This window comes from Gallus gallus, chromosome 1 (genome assembly GCF_016699485.2).
Source record: "Gallus gallus isolate bGalGal1 chromosome 1, bGalGal1.mat.broiler.GRCg7b, whole genome shotgun sequence".
Taxonomy (NCBI): domain Eukaryota; kingdom Metazoa; phylum Chordata; class Aves; order Galliformes; family Phasianidae; genus Gallus; species Gallus gallus.
Window position 1 is genome coordinate 147,338,058 of NC_052532.1, and position 25,749 is coordinate 147,363,806.

The following is a 25,749-nucleotide window of genomic DNA, read 5'->3' on the forward strand; positions in this document are numbered from 1 at the left end:
TACTGTTTATTTTAAGATGAAATACAGTTCCCATTTTCTTCTCTAATGTTTGTTCAGTTGGGAGTTTGACATGTAAACAATGTAGTTTGACAATGCAAAGAAATGGAACTGAAATTGACAGCTTTTAAGAGAAACAATTCTGAAACACAACAACTTTCATGTCATGTCACAGTGATTTATTTCAGTATTTATCCATAGTAGCCTTTTAGTGTGTAACTTGAATTTTAGAGAGTTCTTTGGTTGAACTAGGGAATTCTTCAGTACTTCACCTTCCTGGTACATTGTAGGAAAGAGAATTTAAGGAACTGGCAAGACTTATTTTCCATTGACCTCCCAGTGTAGACTTAATTGAGCTTTTATTTATTTTTAGTGAAGTAGGCAAGACAAATGCTTTAATTTGAACAACATAGATACACAGTTCACTTCTCAAAAGATTAAACTCCTTGTGCATGAGACAATTAGAAATTTGACTGAAAGTTTTCAGTGAGTTGCCTGCATTGCACTTTGTGTCAGGCAGAGAAAACGGTCATCATTCTTTATTATCGTAGTCCCTTGACAATCTAATCCAAGACTGGCACTATTGCTCTCCATTGCAATTTTAATTCACCTCTTACTGTGGTATCTATATATTGAAGACTGCAATTAGGAGTTGTTTCATTATGACTTTTCCAGAATTTGGCTGCAGTCCAAGTCAGTAAAGTGATATTGATGGGGAAATTTTAGATTTGAAGTGTCTGGATTTAGTCTTAGAAATGCTTGACCTGAAAATAATGCATTTTATACAAAGTCAATTTAACGCTGATGTAAATTCTGGCATGATTAGCTTGACAGCAAATATGGTTTTGAATGTGCTAGATAGAGTTCTCATTCCACAATACAATGAAAGTTATTCTGGCATAAAACACAATTAAGAGTCTTACTCTTCTTTATTATTTACTCAGTTCCTCTTGCATCACAATTTCATTACTTTTTTCCTGTTCTTTCAATGTTTACCTGCACTCTGTCTTTTAAGGAAAAAAAAAAAAAAACAACACTCAAAATTCTGTTCCTGTGTTTTTTGTTTTTTGTTTTTTTTTAATTTCTGTTTCTCTCATTCCTTATCACCTTGTCTTCATTACCCACTTTCTTTTCTACTGCATCTGTAGTTAATAAATGAAATAAAGCAAAAGAAAAAAAAAAAAAGAGGCTTCAAGTATATCTATACATATAGCTAACTTGTGCTTTGTGAGAATGCTGTAAACTTATTGTCACTTTTGGCTGTGATACACTTGCATTTCCTTAAAAAAAGGAGACACATTTCAATGGAAAAAAGAATATGAAAGAAGTTAAACAAGACATAAAACAAAAACAATTTAATTCCTATTCTGAGGTTTGTTTTAGTATATACCTTTATGTGTATGTTGTGATTTAACCTGACAGATAGATGAACACCACACACACATTTTTTCCCTTCTATCTCTGCTCCTCACCTGGCCCCCCTTTGGGGGACCAAATTGAAAAATGCCAGAACATGTGGATTGAGATAAGCACAGTTAAATAATAAAGGAGAAAAAAAATGAAAGAAAAACAATAACCAAAACAAACAATATAAAATTCAACAGAAAGAATAAACAAAATAAGTGAAGAACAGGGCAACTGCTCATCACCATCTGACTGATACTCAGCCAGTCCCCAGGTGACAGCAGCCCCCCATCCAACTCCCTTCAGTTCACAGAATCATAAAATCATAGAATCACTAAGGTTGGAAAAGACCCACAGGATCATCCAGTCCAACCATTCACCCTTCACCAATGGTTCTCGCTAAACCATGTCCCTCAACACAACTTCCAAACGCTCTTTGAACACCACCAGGCTCGGTGACTCCACCACCTCTCTGGGCAGCCCATTCCAGTGCCTGACCACCCTTTCAGAGAAGTAGTATTTCCTAATGTCCAGCCTGAACCTTCCCTGACACAGGTTGAAGCCATTCCCTCTCGTCCTATCACTAGTCACATGAGAGAAGAGGCTGACCCCCAGCTCACTACAATCTCCCTACAGGTAGTTAGAGAGAGCAATAAGGTCTCCCCTGAGCCTCCTTTTCTCCAGACTGAACAATCCCAGCTCCTTCAGCCACTCTTCATAAGGCCTGTGCTCCAGACCCCTCACCAGCTTTGTTGCCCTCCTCTGGATGCACTTCAGGGCCTTGATGTCTTTCTTACAGTGAGGGGCCCAAAACTGGACATAGTACTCGAGTACTCCTTTCACCACCACTCTCTGGGCCTGGCCCTCGAGCCAGTTCCTTACCCAGCCAAGAGCATACCTGTCCAAGCCATGGACTGCCAGCTTCTGCAGGAGAATACTGTGGGAGACAGTGTCAAAGGCTTTGCTGAAGTCTAGGTAGACCACATCAACAGCCTTTCCCTCATCCACCAGACGGGTCATTAGATTTACTCTAGTTTTACTCTAAAACACCATACAGCACAGCCTTCTTACTAACAGGGCAATATAATAAGCTGAAAAGTCCTTATCTTGGCCTTTAGACAAACAAATGCTGTAAAAATCAATTATATAGCTAAAAAATATACAGCATGTATGCAATGCCACTTGCTCAAAAAATTAGGCCTAGAAATGAATGAATTACAAATTTATATACGATTTGTAAGTATTCACTTTCCTTTAATGCATTGTACCGATTAAACCGATAGTAAATTATTACATAAGCTTATACAGTTTAGCATAGCTCCCTGAAAGCCAAAAATATAGAATAAAATTTTCTCATAGATCTCATTATTCTGCAGGTACATCTTTGAAATGAGCTGATGTGCTCACCGTCAGAAATATCTGGAGATGTTAGAATTGTTGTTCATATTTTTATTCTTAAAGTCCATTGCAGGATTTTTTTTAATTATTATTTTTTAATAGCCACAGAGTTGTTCATTTTTCCGTAAGTTACTAGATCATTCACAGAATGAAGTGGAATTTCCTGAAACATTGGTTTTGCTTTTGCAGAGATTATGAAGATCAGACAAAGTATGTCAGGAATGCTTGCTGTTTGGAAATACACAGACCACAGGGTCTAATTTTGAAATCAAGAATTTACTGATGCCCATTGCTAAGAATTACCTTGATTTATAGTTCTAATTCAAAGCTTAATCTTGAACGATGATAAAAGACTTACTTATTTTTTAAATACACTTAAGATAGTTCTGCATAGATGTGCTTAATCAAGACTAACATATTGTAGGGGAGTTTGTAACATCAGGCAGCTAAAACACAGACTTAACCTCTGCCTTTAAAATTTCCTTATTTTTTTCCCCTATGGAAAATAAAGTTGCTTGGTTTTTTTTTTATTTTTTAAGCTTAGAATCTATCTGTTTTATATGGCTTTGTTCTTTCCAAATCTTGATTGACTTCTGAACTTCTAGAATGCTTTAATAACAGAACTCTGTAACATCAGAGCAGCAATCAGTACAGAGCACTGTGAGCTTCTAACACAACTCCTCAAATAATTTTAATATAACCTCTGTGTTTACTAGGTCTTCTTGTAAAGCAGAAATTTCAACATGAAAATCAGCCTTCTACTTTCTCTTTTTTACTTTAGCATAAGTCGCTTGAATGACTACTGTTCTACACACAAAGAAGAAAAACTGCTACTAACAGATTTTTAGTGATAACAAGCAAAGTATTTGCAAGTAGGCCAAGAGTTATACACAGAAAGAAGAATTTAACACACCCAACCACTAAAGGAGACCACTAGCAATAAAGCATTCCTACTCAGAAAGTAGCCCAGGTCCAAGAGATGCTCCACCTTCTCTGGCTGGCCCTTATATGAGCCCAGGGTGGTTCCACAGGTGCAAGCAATTTGCCTGTGCTTCCTGGGCCAGCCACACTCCTTCACTAGGTGCTCAATCACCACTTCAAGCTGTGACCTCAGAGTTCCCTTACAACTACTTATTCAGTCAGAGCCACTTGTTGCCCATTTGACATTTTTTATTCATGTTTTTCCTTTTGCACTGAATAAGTAAGGAAAAGAAGGCCCAAAATGAGCTATTGGCTGTTTTTTTTTTTTTCTCAGCTTCTTAAAAAGTAAGTATACATTGGTTTTCCTGTAAATTTATGGAGATTTTACAGATAACTCAGATTAGCAGAAGATTTTTGAATTGTCAGTTGCTTCAGTATTAAGTAGACTCTTTCAATTGCTTAGATCTAGGTAACTTAATTCTGACTGTACTAAGGTCAAATGTAGAATGTTCAGCCCTAGGTAATAATACAAACTATCTTCTTAGTGTAACCTGGTCTGCATCAAAATTTTCTCATTGCTGTCATGCAGTCTCATGTTTGGATTTGGCTAATGGTCTGTACAGCATCGGAATCGACTGAGTAGCTTTTATGTGTCTTGCATTGAAACAGAATAACTATATATCCCACAGGATAAAGCTTCCATAGTCAGGAAGACAGTGAGATGAGAGAATATCATTTCACTCACCAAAGCTTTAACTTCTAAGTAATATGAAAAATCTCTCTTTCAGCCATGAGGAAGAAACCAATTTTTACCAGAATGCATGGTTTCAATATATGATTTTAATAGACTTCATGTTTCAATTTATTAGAGGTGTTTATCCAATTGAGCAGCCTAACTGTTTGAGCTCCCAAAGCAATCAACAGCCAAAACTTTTTCTATTTTGTATTGACATTATAGTGGAATTAGGCAGTCAGGTTATCAGAATCACAATGGCTCACCCTAACATCTACTATTCAAATATGCTAACACTTAAGTTGGGAACATAAAATAAACTGCATTAAGTTTTCAACACCTTAGCCCATTCTTATGAACAGAAAGAAAGAGCTTTAATATGGGGAACGTTTCTGTCAACAACCTTCACTGAAATTTATGGCAGACAGTGATAAATATATAGTCCAAATTAATAGAAAATGCTGGTAAGATGCATATCAGAACTGTTATCTAAGTAGATCACTGGCATGGGTTGGAGGAAAAGAGAAACAGGACAGAAAGGGGGAGCTGTAATTCCAGTATGAGCCATGTTTTTAAGCTTTTATTTTTAAGCTGAAAATCTCAAAGTTTGGGTCAAGTAATCTTGTGTAAAACCTGAAACATATAATTTTAATGGAGACATTCAAACATCTTCCATAGTCAGTATACCCTACTTGCTCTTGAGTCTTGTTTCATGACTAGCTCATGCTGAACCAGGGCGGTGTTCACAATGACTGCTTTTCTGTCTGAAGTCATATTTCCTTCTTTCTGTAAGCATTAGTTATTGTAGTGCTTTGAAAGGCATGGGAACAATACATCCATTGACTCCAACTGCTTTCAGAACAATGAGAAAAATATTTCTGAGGTGATTTACAGCAAGCTCAGCTCCTTATTATTCTATTCCTTAAAACATTCTCATAAAATTCAATTACTTCAGTTCTATCAAAGCTCTTCAGTATACAAATATAGATGAGTTTTACAGAAGGATGAACACTGTGGTCTCAAGTATACTTCGATGTTCATTTCTGTGTTTCTGAAGTTACTGTACAATCTCAGATTATCCAGAAGCTTGTACTGAGGCCAAACTTTGGCTCAGGGTTACAAAGCAATGGCAGTTTGGGCTCTTTTGTTTGTAAGCTGTTTTCTCATTATGAGCAAATAATTTACTTTTCTCTTTCTTGAGCAACATCCAGAGAAAATGGGGGTCTGGATGACTTGATTTTTTTCTGTTCATTTACTTTGCATGTGTCCTTCCTCTTAATGCAAGTATATTAAAACAAAATGAAAGAAAAATTGATATATCATGTCAGACAGTCAGGTATTCAAAACTATGTTGTTTTAAAGAAACCTTGACTATTTTATACAAATTAAGATTCTAGCCTACTGTAATTCCATCTTGAAGCTCTCTCCAGAATGATGGTTGAGAGTCCTTTTTATTCCCTCATGAAACAGTGCATATGAGTTTTTGATGAAGAGATTTGGGAAGACAGAAGGAATTTTTACATAGAATAGCAGTTGAGACATCACATATCTTCTTTAACATTAACCTCCTCAGTTAACATTTTATCTGCCATATTTCATTCTGTAATACATTCCTGAGATACACATCCCTTCTAATGTTTACTCTCCATATTTTAAAGTTCAGCGTAATTTTTTCCTAATGATTCACATGTGTCACGGAGTTACCTAGATAGATCTGTGCCCGTGACAGGGGGGCAGTAGGCTTGCGGGCCCCCCTCCCCCCTGGCTTCCCAAGAAAAAACGAAGCGGTGGCAACAATCTAAGAAGGAGAACTTATTTTACTAACTATGATGTTGGGATGCAAGATGACACGATACAATACAATCTAATTGGGAGTAAGGATAATAAACCAAATGAAATGAGGGAGAGAGCGAAAGAGCGATAGGGAGGGAGAGAGAGAGAGAGTGAGAGAGTTTCCGAAACCGAAAGCCTTACTTGATGAAGGCGCCCGGCTTGGAAAGCACACCCACTCCTCTCCCGGCAGCAAGCGAAAGTGAAGAAGCACCGCGCGCAACCAGATGACGTATCTTCCATGATGTGTCTTCCTTCTCTGACCATGAGGTCCTCTGGGATACGTAGTTCTTCTCTTTTGTCCATGATGTTATGATGTGGAATACCAATAGCGAAGTTACAAAACCATGACAACATGTCTTCCACATAACAACCTATATACTCATTAGTATATGATGGAGCAGCCTCATGGCTGCTCCAAAAGTAATGCCTCGTATTCTATTTTATTGGTGGTATGGCAGTAGAGTTTAAACCTTCCCACCAAAATTCCATTCAGTGTGACAGATGGCAGCAGAGGGGCAGTCAGACAAAATGGTGTCTGACATGGAAGTGCGTATGAAGCAAAGGAGTGTCACTGAATTTCTCCATGTGGAAACAATTGTTCCTGTTGACATCCATCAACATTTGTTGAATGTTTATGGAGACCAACCAGTGGATGTGAGCACAGTGAGATGGTGAGTGGTGCAGTTCAGTTATGATGCCATCATAGCACCTGTGAAACAGTTGGTCAACCCCACTGGTTCAGATTTTTGCAAGTCTGGCATACAGGCTCTTGTCCATTACTGGCAAAAATGCATAGCTAATAGTGTTGACTATGTTGAAAAACAGTGTTTTGTAGCTGAGAGTTTGCTCTATCAAATGGTGTTACTGTGCTCTTTGTATCTGTTGTAGTTTTGATGGAAATAAATAGGAGACATTAGTTTCAGAGCATCTGTATATGTTATGACTTCTATTACTTTTGTCATTACCAATATTTTTCATATATTTTAATGTATAATAATTAGTAACTATCTCTACATTACTTAATGAGGCATGCAGCGATTCCCAGGATTCAGAATAATGTACTCACATCCCTTTCAGTGTATAGATAACTTTAGAAATTAATGTGCAAGCACACTCTTCAGGTTCAGTTTCTTTCTGTCCCTTTTAAACTGTAACTGGCATATTTAACTTCTCATTTTGCTATAATATCTGCAATTTTAATTATATTGCTGAAATGATATTCCATACATGTTATGATGTACAGTGTTTGCCAGTTTTCTTCAGCCTTGTAATTTACCTTACAGGTGTCTCATTCATGTTTTTCTTCTCTCTCTAATGAAGTCATATGTCTTCTATAGTCTGAAATAGTAAATGAAATGACTTCATTACATACATTGGTATTTGCAGAATTCAGCTGAAGTAGAATTAGAAAACAATAAATGTTTTCCCTTCCTCTGCCATCCCTCTTCCCTTTTTCTTGCCTTACCTCGCTCCTGTTGACTTAGTCATATTACCCTTTGAGATGGCAGCATTTCTTATCACATGTCCATCTTTTCAACATTTTGAACAGTGTTTATTTCTGGGAAATGAAATTCAATACAAAATAACAAGCCTGAAGGACAACAACGTACACAGTTTTTGCCTTGTTGTCTCTTTTCTCATTTATGTCTCTGACTCTATCCCCCTTTTTTTTTTATTAATTATTATTGTTTTTTATATGCATGAGCCTTCTTAAAGGTAAGGCAATTTGCTCTACAAATGATTGGTTTTGTCAGTATTAGCCTCAGGTTCTAAATGTCCACATACAATGTGATGGGTAGATTAGACCAGAAACTGATCTGAATTTAATTTAAACTCCATAACAATGAGTGAATGATATTTTGAATCTATTTCATCCAAGTTGTTTGTTCTTTTCTATTCTACTGAATTTATCCAAAGAAAATCTTCAGATTTTATCTCTTTTGGGGGCTATTTTTTAATGCATTATTGTGTGGGCTTATTATGCCTCAAGCCACTGTTCCAAAATATTTGGTTACAGATGACCTGTGACTTTCTCTCCTTCAGAATTCTGGAAGACTTTATTCTCTGAAATAAGCCTGAACTTTGTCATTCAATCTCTAGAGAAAATAATAAAAGCTGTATAGCTTTTCAGCTTTCAACAGCATTTGGGGAGATCTACACTGAGCAAATTGCACTTGAGAAGATTTAATGGGCATTTTCTTTCATCTGATGCAATAATGAACTTTTTTTTTTTTTTTTTTTTTTTTTTTTTGAAATGACTCCTTTTGTTGCAAGAAATAGTTCAAAGGTTAAAGAGGAGATTTTAGGAGAACAGGAACTTCATTGTCAATCAGGGTGCATTGTAACTAAAACTAATCATGTTATTTAAGGTCATTCATTTATAAAGACTCCATAAAGGTCATGTAACTTTAAATATTTGTCAGTGTTCTGGCTGTCCTACAAGTCCGAAAATCACAAAGGCAAAAAGCCCAACAGCAAGAAAACATGACTTCTAGGTTATTTCCCATGGCAAGTAACCTACTACAGACCTGTGAAAGAATGGCTGCACATTTAATATCTTGCTGCCTTTCACAGCCATTTCAAATCCATGGTTTTGAAGTTCTGGGATTTCTGGGTACTGCTGTACTTATCAGACGTTTTGATGTCATTTCATGACTCCCTTTTGGAGTTGTCATGTTTATTAGCTGACACTCATCATCCTGTACTGCCTGCTCTCGAAGCCAGAGAACACAAACAGCAATGGAAAGTAATTTCCAATAATATTTTAGACAGTCAGCTCTGCTACTTCCAGAGTTCATTCTTTCTAAACTGTTTCCTTCATCTACTCTTCCAGCAAAGACAAATTATCTGTCTGTTTCTTTTCAAATAACCTGCAGATTCCAGGATGAAGAAACCAGTAAACTACTGAAGCAAAAAGACTGTTAGACTGGAAAGACTTTGCAAGTAATGAGACATTTTTTAATAGCAGCTGTGCCTTGTTAGATTTTAAACATTACACGACACCACTTTGTTGTGGTTCTGTCTGCAAAACTTGCATAGGAAATAAAAGCTGGCCATAAAAGACTATTTGAAAGATATTGTCTACAAATAAAATAGCTCTAAATGGAAAAATATTTTTCAAAGAGTATCAAATCTGGAAGTGTTAGCTATGAGTCAGGAAAATCTCTTACATTGTTTTTTGTTAAACACAAAATCTCAGCTTCTAACTTCTTGGTTGTATGTTTTTCTTAGTTGTCTATGATAGAATTTATCTATCCAGTTTTGATGTACTGATCATAAAAGAGCACTCCCATATTTAGATGCTTTCCCAAAGCTGCATTATACTGAGACAGTCTAGCTCAGTGTTCATATACTTACAGGCCAAACAATGAGATGATCAGAACTTCTGGAAAAAAAAGAAAAAATTATGTGTTTAGTTATTAAGATAGCAGGATATATAATTTCAGTAAAAGCCACGGAAAAACAAACAAACAACCCGCCCCCAACAAACAAACAAACAAACAAATAAACCTTGATTAATATTTGAGCAAAATTCATGTTATGATTATCTAAATAGTTGTACATATGTTAGCATTAAAAGAAACAAAAATATGACAAAAAAAAAAAGTTTATGGAATATCAATTACATAGCAGCAAGAAGAATGCTTCTTCATAAAAAGAAGGCCCTTCTAATAAAAAGCTTGAAATTTTACTTATTTTAAAGATAAATTTCTGTTATGAAATTTCTTGCACCCTCTTGATAAGTTTCTTTCCAACACTCATCTGATAAAGAATTATTGACATAAGCTTTTGAAATAGTTTCAAACAGATTGTTATTTCTCTTTAATTTTTTTCTTTGCTTACTTGTTTTCTTTCAAACAAAATATACACTTATTTTATGGTCATAACCTTCTTGTCATATTCAAAGATTAGACTCAATTAAAATTGATTATAATTCCTCATCGTCTTCCTCTTTCACCTTTTATGGCAAAACAAGTGCAGCATCAAAATAAACATAAGATCTTCCAAAATCATTCTGAGGACTGCAGCAAAACAATACATTTTCTTGTAAACAGTTTCCTTAGCCAGGTTTGGTGATGGACCAGAGAGTTAATATGGTCTATATACTAAGAAATACTTATGGTAGACTACAGCAGCAGTTGCTGAGCATGTTGCAGATTGTTAAAATTGTATTCTGCTAATGCAGAATTTTAATGGTAGCTACTCGAGAGTGAGGGTTTATTATTAACATACATTATTGCTACTTTTAAGGATGAGAAGAATCTCAAGATAACCTAAAATTATTTAGGCATAAGCAGGATCTTCCTGTCATGATTCTTGTGGTGGTGAGAAATTATTTTTTCTGTATAGACACTATACGATATAAACACAAATATAGATATGGCATTCATAAAGTGAGTCCTCTGAAATTGTTCCGATTTGACAAAAGTCATCTGGGTAGTTTGCACTTTCACACCTCTGAGACACCTTCACTAGAGAAGTCTGTACTGAAGAAATACCACTATAAATTCTTGACGTAGTCTGTCTGTATTAGAAATGTTGATTGCATTGTAGAGTAAATTACCTTTTGCTCTTTTCCATCTTCTATCCTTTTCTTTTTTATTTTCAGACTGAGTATAATTAAGGCTAGAGTTCTAACAAGCTCAAGCTTCCATTCTAACTTACAATAGACTCAAAGTTTCTACATAGAACTCCTGAAAGAAAGCAAGTTTGTGGCTTTTTGGTTGTTTTTCTTTCAGCATTGGTCTTTGTCTTTAGCTTTCTGTGGTGATCAGTAGCCTTACAAGAAACCTGAACCTGGTGCCCTAGACATCTAGACCAGTATGCATTTAAAAGAAATGATGGCTTCCATGCTGAAAAGATCTTATCCCATGTAACTAAGAGTATAGTAGTTGGGATGTGGCTTGAACATTCAACAAGACAAAAGAACCTCAGAAAAGCTATCTTGAACAGCAATGTAGACCTTGTTTCTATCTGATTGACATACATGAAATGTGAGGATAAAATAAATGGAAATTCATACTTCTAGGCATTTACCATTGCAAGAGGGACAATTTAAAATACCAAAAACCAAAAAACCCTCAACAAAGTAACTTCTGCCAAATGATCTCAGCCTTGAATTAGAGAAACAAACATTCAAAATTATTTTATCATTCTGTTCAGCCTTTTGCTTTTATTTTATGATTAACACCACTGCCATCACTTGTGACTTTTAATTTCTAATACATATTCTTTATGTCTTTTCAGTACATCATTGTAGATCACACAGAACACATCTCTGTTTGCTTGAATATTCTGTTTCTCCAGGGTTTTTCCCATGCTACGAACTTCTGCTGTGACTGTGTACAAAAGGACTACCTTGTGTGTAGCCCACTCAAGGATTCTATCACTTCAGAAAATTCTGAATAATAATTATCAGTTTGATTTAACAAAACTGCTTTAAAGATTTAACAAATTAAGTAAATCAAATAGCTTTCAGAAACGAATGGCATCAAACACAAGACACCGGATCTTCATATTTAAGCTAGTCCAAGTTCTATGGAAGAAGTCTTGCTTAAATAGAGAAAATCAAGATGTATCCATACTGCAAAGAAATCCCTTTTGTGTCACTTACAAGTGAATAATATAGTCTAAACTTATCTCTCAATTATTCATGTCTTACTGCAAAATTTATTTTGAAATAGAATATTGGTCATAGGAAGCAATTGAAGACAGCAATGTCACATGAAGTTGCGTCAGCATCTCTACTAACTGACTAACTAAATATCATTCATATTGGTAAAATTGCTTTCTCACTTTTCCATTCCTAAATGGAATGCTTCATGGATCATTTTGATCTATGTCATTCTAGATATAATCTGTTTTCAAATTGTTTTGCAGACATTGCATGTATTTCTCAAATTCTCTTTGTTGTGCAGTGTTAATTATTGACATGCCCAAGGCTCACCACAATGGCTATTTCACTCAGAGTAAATAGGTGATGATTTGCTGATGTGTACAGAGAGCAGATTGACAGAAATGGGAGCAACAGGATGAGGATAATGAGATTGTGATGTTAAATCTCAAGACAGAAAACAAATGACAAAAGGACTGTTAAACATGATAAGTAAAAATGTATGTAAACAAACAAAACATTTAATGGATTTGAAAAATCTTCTCATTTATGAAAATTAAAAGCAGAAATATTTTGAAATTTTCAACAGTAGATTGATTTATTATGAATTCTAAAATATGGGGCTTATCCTATTTTTTTCTCATGTTCCTGACATTTCATTATTATTTTCCAGAGGGACTGCTGAAGCACTTATAGTCCATAGCAGAATGAATTCTGCTCAACTCCATGTCCTTTTCCCCCTAGTGTCTGCATAATTTTGCACATAAGAATTTAGTGACATTTTTGTAGTTCTCTCCTCTTAAACGCTATTCTGGGAGCAATAGTCTCCTGTGTATCTTTTATCATAACTGTTAGCCCAATATAGAAGACTCAGACACCATTAGGGCAAAAGATGCCATGTCTATTTTCAAATAAGACTATATCCTATGAAATCATTGGTTTTGTTTTTATGCTTATGCTGTGTTTCTCTCATGGGGTAAGTTTCTTTTAAGGTAGTTTTTCAGAGTTATGTCTTTCAAACAATAAAATTCTCAGACATAGAAGAAACTGAATAAAGAAGATCTCCTTCAGATTTGGAATCAGAGGGGCAACTGGATACCAGCCAAAACCAGTCTCTAAGTATGAGGCCTTTAAACACTTTTTCTTCATTTTCTTCACAGTTGCATATGATGATGAAGTTATTTGTCATTCAGTTTCATTGGTGTGCCATCATTTTCAATCATTACCTCTAATACCAAATTGAGATTTTATAATTACGTGTCTTAATGAAATAGTTCTTGTATATTAATCTCTCCTTATTTTCCCTGTCAATGATGTGCACTAAAACTTGGGAATTTTACTGCCTAATGAACAGAAAACGTGACAATACACTGTAAACGTCTCCTTTCAAAAGGAGCAAGTTTGAGTGGTCTAATTTTACATCTTATAACTGTTTTGGAGATTGTTTTCATTCCAGTGATTGACTAGAGCAGTAGATGTTCAAAATGCACGTTGCTATTTCCACTTTTAAGTGTGTATTATCACAAATGAAGTTTGTACAATCCCTGTTTTGGGTGCTGTGTTGACTTACACATAATAGAGTAAGAAATGTTTAATAGTGATTTAATCCCACAGGAAGCATTTTTTGCTTTTGAAATAATGCAAATAATATTCTGTGTTGCATTAAATTAGCATGAATCTGATAAAGGGTAAAACCTATCAGCTGTATCATTCTCAATTTCGCTGTTCACTGGTATTGCTAGCAGTTGCAGTAGCAAATTCAGAATGATAAACCTGATGAGAAGGTCCTTTAATGAAAGCTCTAACAGTTGTCGTATCATGCTAAAAGACTGAGAAAACTATAATAATCCAGTAAATCATTATATATTCATGTTGATTAAATGAAATGTTAAATATGAAAATATTAGCAATCTTAAAAAAAAAAAAAAAAGCTAAGGAATGTATATTTTTTGCTTTTTTTTTTTTTAGAACTATTTCTGCATAGATTGTATAGACCTGTTTTTTGTTTGTTTGTTAAAACTTCATACTTATTTTCATATTACGAGAAAGATGTACTAAAGGCCATTCTTAGATGAAAAATAAAGCCAACAAAAGAGAAGCATGGATCACAATTACTGGCCTATTTAGGGAGAAAGTAGTGTCTATATCACAACTAAGTAACATAATGTATGTTGACACACAAATTTTCTTGACGAATCAGCAAGCTATACGTATTTTTAATTCAGGCCTTATGTTTATAGATTTTAGCTTTGCTGTCTGCCTGGTAGAGAGTACTATACATTCTTCTTCCCAGATTTCAAAATAGCTTTGAGTAGGGGTAAATTAGATTGTCCTTTCCTAATGTCCTGGCTAATGTCCTTTGAACTCTGTACCAGATATACCTTCCAGCCTTTAAGGTTTGTGTTCTGGCCTTTTCCTATCTTTTCCCTGCAAAATAAACATCCTGCTCATGGTGAAAATGGTGAAATTCCCTAATGTTCCAAACCAAGGAGGGGAGCATAAATAAGCTCTCCTTTCCTTAAATAACCTTAGTAGATCATGCTGTATATTTATTGAAAAATGCTTTTGTAAATGTAAGTTGTGTTAATAATTTCTCTATCAAGTACCTCTCAGGTATTTGTATTTTAAGCTGTTTTATATGGTCAGAATCCTTTCCTTCTTTTCTCCATCCTCCATGTTCACTCTATGTCTCTGTTTCACTGAGTACACTTTCATTTATTTTGCTGAAGAAATAGCCTATTTAGGAAGTTTCCTCTTAAACCACCATGACTGCAGATTGCAATAGCTGAGGACTAGAATATTCTTGTCTTACATTCCCAGCTAATGAGAGAATTAATAATTGTAGAATCATAGAATGGTTTGGGCTGGAAGGAATCTTAAAGACATCTAGTTCCAACCTCCTGCCACAGGCAGAGTTGCCAAATAATAAATAATATGATGGACAATAAATAATATGGTGGACAGATAAATGAGATCTGCCTTTTTTATTTATGACATAAATAAGGAATAAAGGACAACAACAAAAAAAGATGATAAAAATTAAAGCTGCCTGTGGGCCATCATTTGATCCTCTGTATTTACATGGTAATGTATACTTCAACAACTGAATAACTCAGCGGAATAAGAAGGGAGTCCTAGAAAATGTACTGCTCACTAGAACATTTAAAGTGAAATGCAGGAATTTAGAATTGGAATTTAATGAATAAAGTCCAATCAAAAATCCCACTGAAAATCCCCAAATCCTCATCTTCAGTTAGTAGATCTTGACATTATTTGAAGAAGTGTGCTTAGGTTGAACATATATGGCAGACAGAGACTTGGTCTGTGCTTCTGAGTTACAACTGTATTCTATTCAGTTACTGTTTACTCTAAAATATACAGCAACCTTGGGAGCAGGGCCAAGATACTCAGTGAGAATAAGTTGCTTTCCGGAGCTGGATTTTATTTTTATTCATAAATCTTTAATTCCTAACTCCACCATGGAACTTGACTGCAATAGAGATGGTAAATGGTATGGAATAAATGAATAGAAATTGGCCATTATTTCTTGATCCTTCTTTGTTGGTCATATTTGCAAGAAAATTAATGAATTTGTCCATGAGCGTCATATGCACAAAGATGTTGATTCCAGCACTAGGGAAAAGTATTTTGAAATGTTTCACCATACTTACAACCTTTTTCACCTGTCATAGTCATTTTAATATAGAATAACTGCAACAGCAACAAACTTTCCACAGAACCTTTTTGATCATTTGATAATTTAATTTATTCTCACCATTATTCAGGGTATGTCCCAATCCATTGTTTACTGGTTATTCAAGGTCTGTTATGAAGATATATTTCTTTCCTGTGGAACTCATTTTTATGGTTGTTTTATCATTAGTCTGATAAATTGACTGTTCTAATCTATCTCAAAATGCAGAACTGAAAAACACTGTCAGAGTGTTTGTACTTCCTGAATAACCGCAATGAATTCTAAAGAATTGCAAGAAGAAATAAGGTCGCATTCCTGCCTCCTTTTAATGAGCAGTAGTATCAGTTTCTGATGTGGAAAAGTAAAAATTGCATAATCCAGTGGTGCAAGTACTGTTATTTCCATGGGTGAATGAAAGCCTGGGATCAAATCTCACACTGTTATATAGAACTGTTGTGTTTATTCAAAAAGGAGCTCTGATCACAATCTGGTTAGTTCAATTTTAAGCTTCTTACAGCATGACTCATTCACTCTTTTGCACATAGAAAAGGAAAGAGTCAACATATAACAAACAATAAGATTTTATTTACATGCTACCCTTTTCACTTAAAAGTAGAATTTTAAATGGAATTCAGAAAGTGCCTGTGAAGGTGCAACACAGGTGATGTAGTTTAATTGGCATCATCACATTTTGATCTTGTTTTAAATAATGTAAATTAAAATCTGGCTTTTTTTTTTTTTTTTTTTTTTGTAAAATGTGAAAGATAGATCATTATATATCTCAGTACAAATTAGTTTTTTTTTTTTCTTGTGAATCACAGAATGGTTAAGGTTATAAGAAACCTCTAGATGTAATCTGGTCCAACCCCTTGCTCAACCAGGGCCACACTGAGCAGGTTGTTCATGATCGTGTCTGGGTGGCTTTTGAAGATCTCTAAGGAGGAAGAATCCATCACCTCCCTGGGCAATTCTTTGTCACATGCACTGTACAGAAGTGTTTCCTGATGTTTAGACAGAGCCTCTTGTGTTTTAGTTTGTGCACACTGCCTCTTGTCCTGACACTGGGCATCTCTAAAAAGTTCCTGGATCCGTCTTCTTTGCACCTTCTCTTCAGGCACATATTGATAGGATCTCTCCCAAGTCTCCTCTTATCCAGGTTTAACAATCCCAGTTTTCTCAGCCACTCATCATAGGAGAAGCGCTCCAGTGCTTTGGTAGCCCTCCATTGGATTGGACTTATTTTGGTATATCCAGATCATTCCTATAACTGGACACAGTCTTTTCACTACCCTGAGTCACCAGGTCTCCTGTCTCCTTTTGCAGATTTCTTTTCTTGAGAACATAGGAAAAAAATTGTAAAAAGAAAATTTATTAGTTCATCTGCTGTACTTTCAGCATTCTCAAAAAGGAACTCAGAAATTTACCATTCACATCCCCAAATAAATCACAAGACATGTTAGGATGCTTGATGTTTTTCTAATGAAATAATGGAATAGAGGTATTTACAAATAGCCAGACACTGTCAGATATTTCTCACCTTGTTGATCTGACTATAAAAATATTTCATCTGCTTCCAGAAGTGACTGAACTGTTTGGCGGAAAGTATATCTAGTTTATGTAATACCAGCACACTTCACATCAAATCAATTGAAGTGTGTTCTTCCTTCCATGTCACTTGCAAGTTTTAAAAGTTGTTTTTTATTATTTTCTTCTTTTACTCACATAGCCTGTCAATCATTGAGTTATTTATCCTCCACTTACTACTTCTTGGTTGCTAGAATTAGACTGCTATTTATAAAAAGTGGTAAAATGTATAAGATTAATTTAGATTAGATAGATGTCATGAACCTGACTACACATGAAATAATCAAGTGGTGACATTTGGTTATGACTTTGTTTAATCTGAATTAAGTAAATACTTTCCTTGATCAATCAAACTGAATAATAGTCAGGCACTTCACTGTGAATGAAATCAGTGCTCCCAGGACAGCATCATGTGATTTCATTCTCCAAATCAGACTAGCAAAATGTTGCACTGCTCTTACACCTGACAACTTTATTTTCACATGTTCGATTTACCAAAGCTTATAAGGAATTCTGAAAGTTGTCTGTCTCATAAATTGTTAACTAGATTTTGTCGGGAAAGCCGTTCCACTATAATGCTCCAAAATAATGGAAAATAAAATGGACAAGGAAACCACAAGTGACCTGGATAAACAATGATATTCACCTGAGACTGCTTATAGGCCATACATGGTACAAGAAATTTTACACTCATTTTCAATGACTGTGTACTGTTGTAAATGAACAACAAACTGCCTTTGGTCTAATGCTTAATTCTGATCTTATTCTAAAGTTAAGTATTGTATACTTCAGGACTTACTTTAAAATGTATTTAGATAACATATAAAATCACTCATACAACTAAGAAACATTTCTAGGAATGAAGGTTAATCAGTCTAAGCTTTGTTATTTTGTATGCTGGAGAATAAGTAAAACCAGAATATAAAAAAATAGTTTCCCCCAGTGTACTGAAAATAGTTTATATATATTAAAAATGGATGGGCATGTGCTATGAATAAATACCAGATCCAAATTTTCTGTATTTTGTAGGCATTTCTTGATGATATTAGTATAATGTTATTATAGCTAAAATTCATGATGATGGTGATTAAATTGATAACTTAATTATTTATTTACAGAATATTTATTAACATTTTCACTAAATAGCTATTCTTTCACCTTTCATGCTTCTTTTGATGAACACCTCTCTTTTTCATGTGGTAACAAACAGCAGCACTTACAATACTATCAGTAATCAGTAACATCAACAGAAAAAGAATCCCATCAATTCCACAAGCAGCTGAAAAGACACTGAAAGAAATTATTCTTTTGTATCACTGTCTCAAAGCTTGCTGAGGGACACAGATGAACAAGTCCAAGCAAGTCCTGGTCAAGGGTTGAGAGATGGACAAGTCCTGGGCAGGGGTTGTGAAATCCTTTGTCTGAGGGACACAGATGGACAAGGCCAGGGGCAACGAGAGAGATAGATAAACCAGAGCTTAATGGCCAGGAAGCAGTCTTTTGCGTGGGCTTACCTCGAGGGAGATAGCCATCTCAGTGGGTACTGCACATGACTCTTACCCAAGAACCCAGGAATGTGACGTTGGCAGAAGAAGGATAAAAAAGGGACGAACAACTGTGAGATTAGGTTTCTGACAACAGATTCCTCATACTGAAGAAGAGAGGTTTTCTGACAACAGATTCCTCATACTGAAGAAGAGAGGTTTTCTGACAACAGAATCCTCACGAAGAAGAACAAGTTTTCTGACATGAGGAGCCTCATGACCTCTCCCTCCTGGACTTGCTCTGCATTCAACCTGCTTGCTTCCTAAGGCTGGCCAGTCTGCTCCTGCTCTCCCCCTGAAAAGGTGTCTGCCATCAGATTCCTCACTATGGAATGCCTGCATGCTGACGGACTCTCCTGAGCCTGCTACTGGAGACCTGCTGCTTCCTCCCAGACTTACCCTGTGGTTTCTTCCTGGACATACCCGGTACCTGCACCTTCTTGCTGTCCACAACCGGCCATGCTGCTGCTGCTCTCCCCTGTGCTTTTTCCCCGGACCATCGGAATGTCATGCAACAGGACTGCTGCTGGATCCTGGTCGTGACTATCCCCACCTTACGTAATTCTTGCTTCTTTCCCATCTTTTCTATCACCCGCCTTCCCTTCCCCATCACCCCAATCCATAATAGTGTCCATCCTCTCCTTCTCCACCTTCCTGATTAAGATTTGTGATAAACTGGTCGGACCAACATTTGAGCCGTTGTTTCTTAATCTCATGCCGGGTATACATATATCAAAGAACCTCCTCTCCCTCCTATAAATTGGAGCAAGACAGACACAGAGGCACTTACAGAGTTAAGCATCAAGAAGATGCTTAACTGTTACAGGAACTGCTCTGTGATGGCTGCTGTTAAATTGTCTGATCTTAAATTTTATCATTAATTATTCTTACTAATCACAAAACGTTTACAGATTCTAAGACCTGTGTAGACCCCTGCAAGTTCAGATATTTCTTTGAGTTTCATTCAAAGTGTGGAGAGAACCTTTCCTTTCCCTTCTCTTCTATTAAGATGACATAACCCTATTACACTAGTAACATGCGAAGTGTTTAAAAGCACACTGAGTGCACATCATATACAAAAGACAGTGTCTGTTCATGAAAGTTCAATATAGTCTTAATTCAAAGACCATTAAAGCAGTGAAATCACTGGGAAACAAAATGTACTGATGTCATGATGACCATGGAAAAAGCCAAGAAATGCATAAAATGTGTTTATTACAATGCTGTCGTATCCTACATTAAGGTACATTCATTGCAGTGAATGCAAGTAATGAACAATGGAAACTCCTAACAATGTACTTAGCAGTGAACACAGTTCCCACAGTGTAAGTGAGGTTGAGGGAGCAATTTGACAAAGAAGGTCATACAGCAGATGATTATCAGCTTGCTCTTGCAATCACAGAGGGATGTTTGACAGAAAGTGCATGGCAGATTGTGTGGTCTGTTAATAGAAAGGAAAAAAATAAGAGATAGTAGGGAATGTGAAGTAATAGAGTGATTTAAAGAGGGTGAATGTTAAATTAAAATAGGGGAGACAGATCAGATTAAAGTAAGATAGAAACCAAATTCTGAGTGATAAAATAGAAAATAATTTTGGCGTCAGTATGTCTGAACTCCAAAGAAAGAAAGATGCTGATGAAAAGACAAAAAATATCTACAGCATCACTGAGAGATTTAGCTGTGATGCATTGGCTTCCTCTTGAAGTTTTTGTAGGAAGTAAAAGAAAATTTCATCACATTCTAGTAAGAAACTGATACAAGGAATAATCAGTGAAACAAGTAAAATATAACATCAAGTGCTTGAGTGTTCGGTATTCGGTTAAGGACTTAAAAGTTATCTACAGGCCTGACATTTAAGACTGCAGTTTTTGCTAAGATGTTAATTTTCATGAAGACCTAAGATGCAGGTCTTATGCAGGGAACTGCCTGTTAGGCATTATATAGGTAGAAATATATCATAGCATTATACAATCATAGAATTACTGAGATTGGAAAATATCTGTAAGATCATCTATTCCAACCATTTACCTTCCACCAGTATTGCCCACTAAACCATGTTTCTGAATATTACATCTATCCTTTCTGTAAACACCTCCAGGGACACTGACTCCTCCACTTCCCTGGGTTCCAATGCATTACCACTCTTCTGGAGAAGAAATTTTTCCCAATATCCAAACTGAACCTCCTTTGGTGCAACTTGAGGCCATTCCCTCCCATCCTACTGCTGTTGCCTGGGAGAAGAGGCCAACCCCCACTGCACAAAGACCTCCATTCAGGTAGTTGTAGAGAGCGATAAGGTCACCCTGAGCCTCCTTTTCTCCAGACTAAACAATTTCAGTTCCTTCAGCTGCTCCTCGTAAGACTTGTGCTTCAGACCCTTCACCAGCTTTGTTGCCCTTCACTGAACATGCTCCAGGACCTTGATGTATTTCTTGTAGTGAGGGGCCCAAAACTAAACACAGCACATGAGGTATGGCCTCACCAGGGTTGAGTACAGAGGGAAAATCACCTTCCTAGTCCTCCTAAATACACAATTTCTTATACAAGCCAGGATGCCATTGGGCTTCATGGCCACCTGGACACACTGCTGACTCATGTTCAGTCAAGAGTTGACCAACACCCCCAGATCCTTTTCTTCCACACAACTTTCCAGACACTCTGCCCCAAACCTGTAGCATTGCATGAGGTTATTGTGACCAAAGTGCAGGATTCAACACGGGTTTGTTGAACTTCATCCCATTGATCTCAGCCCATCCATCCAGGCTGTCTAGGACCCTCTATAGGGCCTTCCTACTCTCAGGCAGATCAACACTTCCTCTCAACTTGGTGTCATCTGCAAATTTTCTGCGGGTGTATTCAATCTCCTCATCTAGGTCAACAGTAAAGATATTAAGCAAGATGGACTCCAGTGCCAACTCCTAGGAACACCACTTATGACCAGTTACCAGCTGGATTTAATTCCATTCACCACCACTCTCTGAGCCTGGCCATCCAGCCTATTCTTTACCCAGCAAAGAGTATACTTGCCCAAGCCACAGACTACCAGCTTCCTCAGAAGAATACTGTGGGAAGCAGTGTTAAAGGCTTTGCTAAAGTCTAGATAGACTACTTCAACAGCTTTTCCCTCATTCAGCAGGAGGGTTATCCAGTCATAAAAGGAGATGAGATTTTTCAGATAGGACTTGTCTTTCATGAGCTCATGCTGGCTGGGCCTGATGCCCTGGTTGTTCCGCACATGCTGTGTAATTGCACTTAAGATAATCTTCACTGAGATCAGGCTGATGGGCCTGTGGTTCCCTGAATCTTCCTTCCAATGCTTCTTGTAGATGACAAGCCTCCAGTCTTCTGGAACCTTTCCAGTTGACCAGGAAAATGCTGATAGTGGAAAGTGGATTGGCCGTGTCATCAATCAACTCTCTCAGCACCCTCAGGTGGATCCTCTCTTGGCCCATAGCCTTATTACAGTCCTGGTGGAGTAGCAGGTCTCTGTTTCCATGTGAATTTATAAAACACAGGAATTTATTCTGCTCCTCATTCCAGACTTTCAAGTCAGGAGGCTAAATATCCTGAGGATAACTGATCTGACTATTAAAGATGATATAGGGAAGGCATTGATAATCTCAGCCTTTTCCTTGTGCTCAGTGGTCACATTCCCCACCACATCCAGTAAAGGATGGAGATATCCCAGTATCTGGTAGGGCTCTAAGGGTTGATGGGTGCATGTGGTATGTGCATGTGTGTGTGTGTGTGCATTTTTCATCTGTTCACGAACCACAAACTATAGGTACATTTTGGGCACCACCTTTCAAAATAGCCTGTGGTGATGGCAGACCTCTTCCCCTTTATGTGACAGTGAAGTGGATTAAATGAGTAGTAACTGAAGATTCCCTACCTTTAGAGTGAAAATTCACATCTCTTCAGATCCAGGAGAGTGTCTTCATCACTCTAACTTTCAAGATACAACCACTTTAAGTAAAAGAGTTCTGTGCCTTTCTTTATCTGAAATGGTGCTCTTGCAAGCAGCTTCTGGTAGAGCAAATGGTTCTGAGACTGATTTTTTTAATTGTTATTATTATTGTGTGTGTGGGTGGGTAGGTGGGTGTGTGGGTGTGTGGTAAATTTCCAGCAGGATCAACACGTTGATCTGCCTCACTGCATGATTAGGTGAAATGCAGGAGGCAGTGGAAAGGTTAAGATATGGACTTGTATATACTATGTATATATATATACCCTAACTTGTATATACTGCCAGTATAGACTGTCGCTATTAGGGTAGTGCTTTTCCACATGAACTTGGGGCACTCAGGCAGTCTCACTGTCTGTGAGGACAGGGAGAGAACAGATTACATATTATTGCATTGAAAAAGTAGGGAAAGAAAAAGAAAAATATTCAAATAATGTAAATTGTAAAAAAAGAAATAAAGCAAAAATCAAGTGCTAAATATTATATTTTAGACAAGACAATTTTAACAAAAAATATTTCATGTTATGTTTCTTCTTCAAAGATTAACAGAACTGCATGAGGGACAGATGGATGGTTGGAATAATAGAATATGGACATGTGGAATAGATGGAACAAATGGTACAGATACAAATAAGAGTCAAGCAGAGCAGATAGTGTCACTAAGCTCTAAGTGTTTTAGTAAGGAAGATTTACAGACAAAAATGAGAAAACAAACAAACACCTAGAGATTTTTGTATTTGTGCATCAGAAATTGAGAAATATCCTCAGAAATACATACATGTCCTTTTATTACAAAATTATCTATCTAGATTAAGGGAAGCCAGTAGATGTGATCTTTTTGTATTTCAGCAAATATTTCTGTATTGTCTTTCACAGGATCCTTCAGGAAAAAAATCCAGTTTATAGCTAGACAAGTATACAATACAGTGGGTGAAAAATTGGCTGATGGTTTGGGCTCAAAGGGTTATGGTTAATGAGGTTACACAAGACTGGTAATCAGTCACTACTGGGGTTCCCATGGCTTTAATTTTAGGGTCAATTCTCTTCAGTGATTTTTAAATCAACTGGATACAGATTAGTGGCAGGTCTATAATTACAAGGGTCTTCTTTCTTGCCCTTCCTGAAAACTGGAATTTTTGCCAGCTTCCAGTCTTCTGGGAAGACTGCAGATTCCCAAGACTGCTAAAAAATAATTAAGAGAGGTTTCTCAATGGCACTGTACCCTGGGACAAATTCCATTGGATCCCATGGACTTAAATACATCTAGAAAGAGTAGGAAAGTCTGCACAAGTTTGGGGTTAGCTGGGACCTTATTGTTACTGAAGTCACAATCCTCCAGTCTGGGACACATGGAGTCCCAGAGCCCACTGTTGGTATTGAAGACAGAGGCAAAGAAAGCATTAAAAGTCTCTGCTTTGTCTATGTCCCTGTTTATAAGATGACCATTCTCAACGAGCAGTGAACCAGTGCTCTCTCTGGTTCTCCTTTTCAACTTATTTTAAAAATGCTTTTTATTGTCCCCCACAGTATAGGCCAGCTTTAATGGAGCTTTGACCACACAGATTTTCTCCCTGCAAAGGCAAACAACATACCCTGCAGTCTTCTCATGTTACCTGGCCTTGCTTCCAGTGGCCATACATTCTATCTTTCCCTGTTCAGCCAAGCCAGCCTTCTGCCCTGCCTGCTTGACTTCCAGTATTTTGGAGCTGCCTGTTCCTGTGCTCTCTGGAGGTAAATGTGTACCTGTAGCAACAAAAGTGCTTACGATAACTCTGTCATGCTATAATTTTTGACTGCACGAGAAGCCACTTAGTATTTATAAGATAGGTATGCACACATCATCTCACTATATGACAAGATGGAAGTTATACTAAAAAATGGAGTTTTCAGCTGTCATATAAAAGGGCAGCTGTCCTGGAAATCCTAGCTATGGTGTCTGTTTATTTTTTGATGTAAGATTTAGTGTATATGCAGACCAATAATCCTTTTCCTTGTTATTTTCCACTAGCTTTTAATTTTTGGCTTTATAATCAGAACACAAATTTTCCTTCTGAATGACACTTGAAAGAGAAGGAAAAAGAAAAAAAAAGAAGAAAAGAAAACAAGCACTACATACCTTCTTTTCTTGCCAGTATCATATTTTGTTTTACATTTAATTTTTTCAAGATCTCATAAAGACAGATATGTATCAGCAGGAAAATATACTTCCTATCCCCGAAAGTCAGTGATGCAGGTAATAGAGAATCAGAATCTCTTTGCAAAATCTGCACTGTCCTCATTGTCAGATTCATGTGTTTGCAAAACTAGGAAACTGCACTGTAAAACAAAAAAAACAAACAAAGCAAAAGCCAAACAAACAACCAAAAACACTTGAAGGAAAGATTTCCTTAGTGCGATTTATTAAGCAAGATCTTTATTATGCCATATAGCAGCTTGGCTCTTCCAAGAAGCACAGTTCTGTGGATGAATGTACTGAAGTGAGCTGACCAGCACTAGTAGAAAAATTGATGCCACCCAGGGGAAAGAAATGCTTTCAGCAGTATTTTTCAGTAGTGTCATTTGTGATGCATTTCCAGGTAGTCCATTTTGCCCAAGTATGCTTTCAATCAAACCAATGATCTCCATTTAGCCTGCTGTTTAGAGGAATCTCTGGACATCTTTGTTACAAGAAGTTGAGGGCATTTATAAGATTTGTCATGCAATCTAACATAGTTTGCTTTTATTAGAATATTTCAGGAAATCCAAATGTAAGGATATGCAAAAATTTTTAAAGCTACTATACAAGTAAATGGAAAATAGACAAAGCACATATTGTTTGAAGTACTAGGGAACTTAACACAATTTGTTTTACCTGAAAATAACTGAAGATAGTTGTTTTTTTGCTTGTTAATGTTTTCTATCATCCAGAGAGAAACGGTTTTATTTCTGTGACTTCTAGCAACACACTCTACTTCCCTTTCATGAGGGAAACATAGGATTTTATCATTACTTTTTTTCAGGATTTAAGAAGATGAGCTTTAATATGTGTGCTAAGTGAGTTCTCAGAAATACTAAATACAATAT

At 36.5% G+C, this 25,749-nt stretch overlaps 1 protein-coding gene across 1 annotated transcript in view; it reads right to left on the bottom strand.

Annotated features, from left to right (window-relative positions):
- Positions 1-5,811: 5,811 nt before the first annotated feature.
- Positions 5,812-25,749, bottom strand: part of GPC5 (glypican 5) — a 676,292-nt gene continuing 656,354 nt past the window's right edge. The window contains exons 8-9 of the mRNA XM_040653879.2: positions 9,644-9,671; positions 5,812-7,624 (exon numbers count right to left, since the gene is read on the bottom strand). Coding sequence (XP_040509813.1) covers positions 9,670-9,671 — 2 coding nt within the window. The 3' untranslated portion in view covers positions 5,812-7,624; positions 9,644-9,669. The remainder of the gene's footprint in view (positions 7,625-9,643; positions 9,672-25,749) is intronic.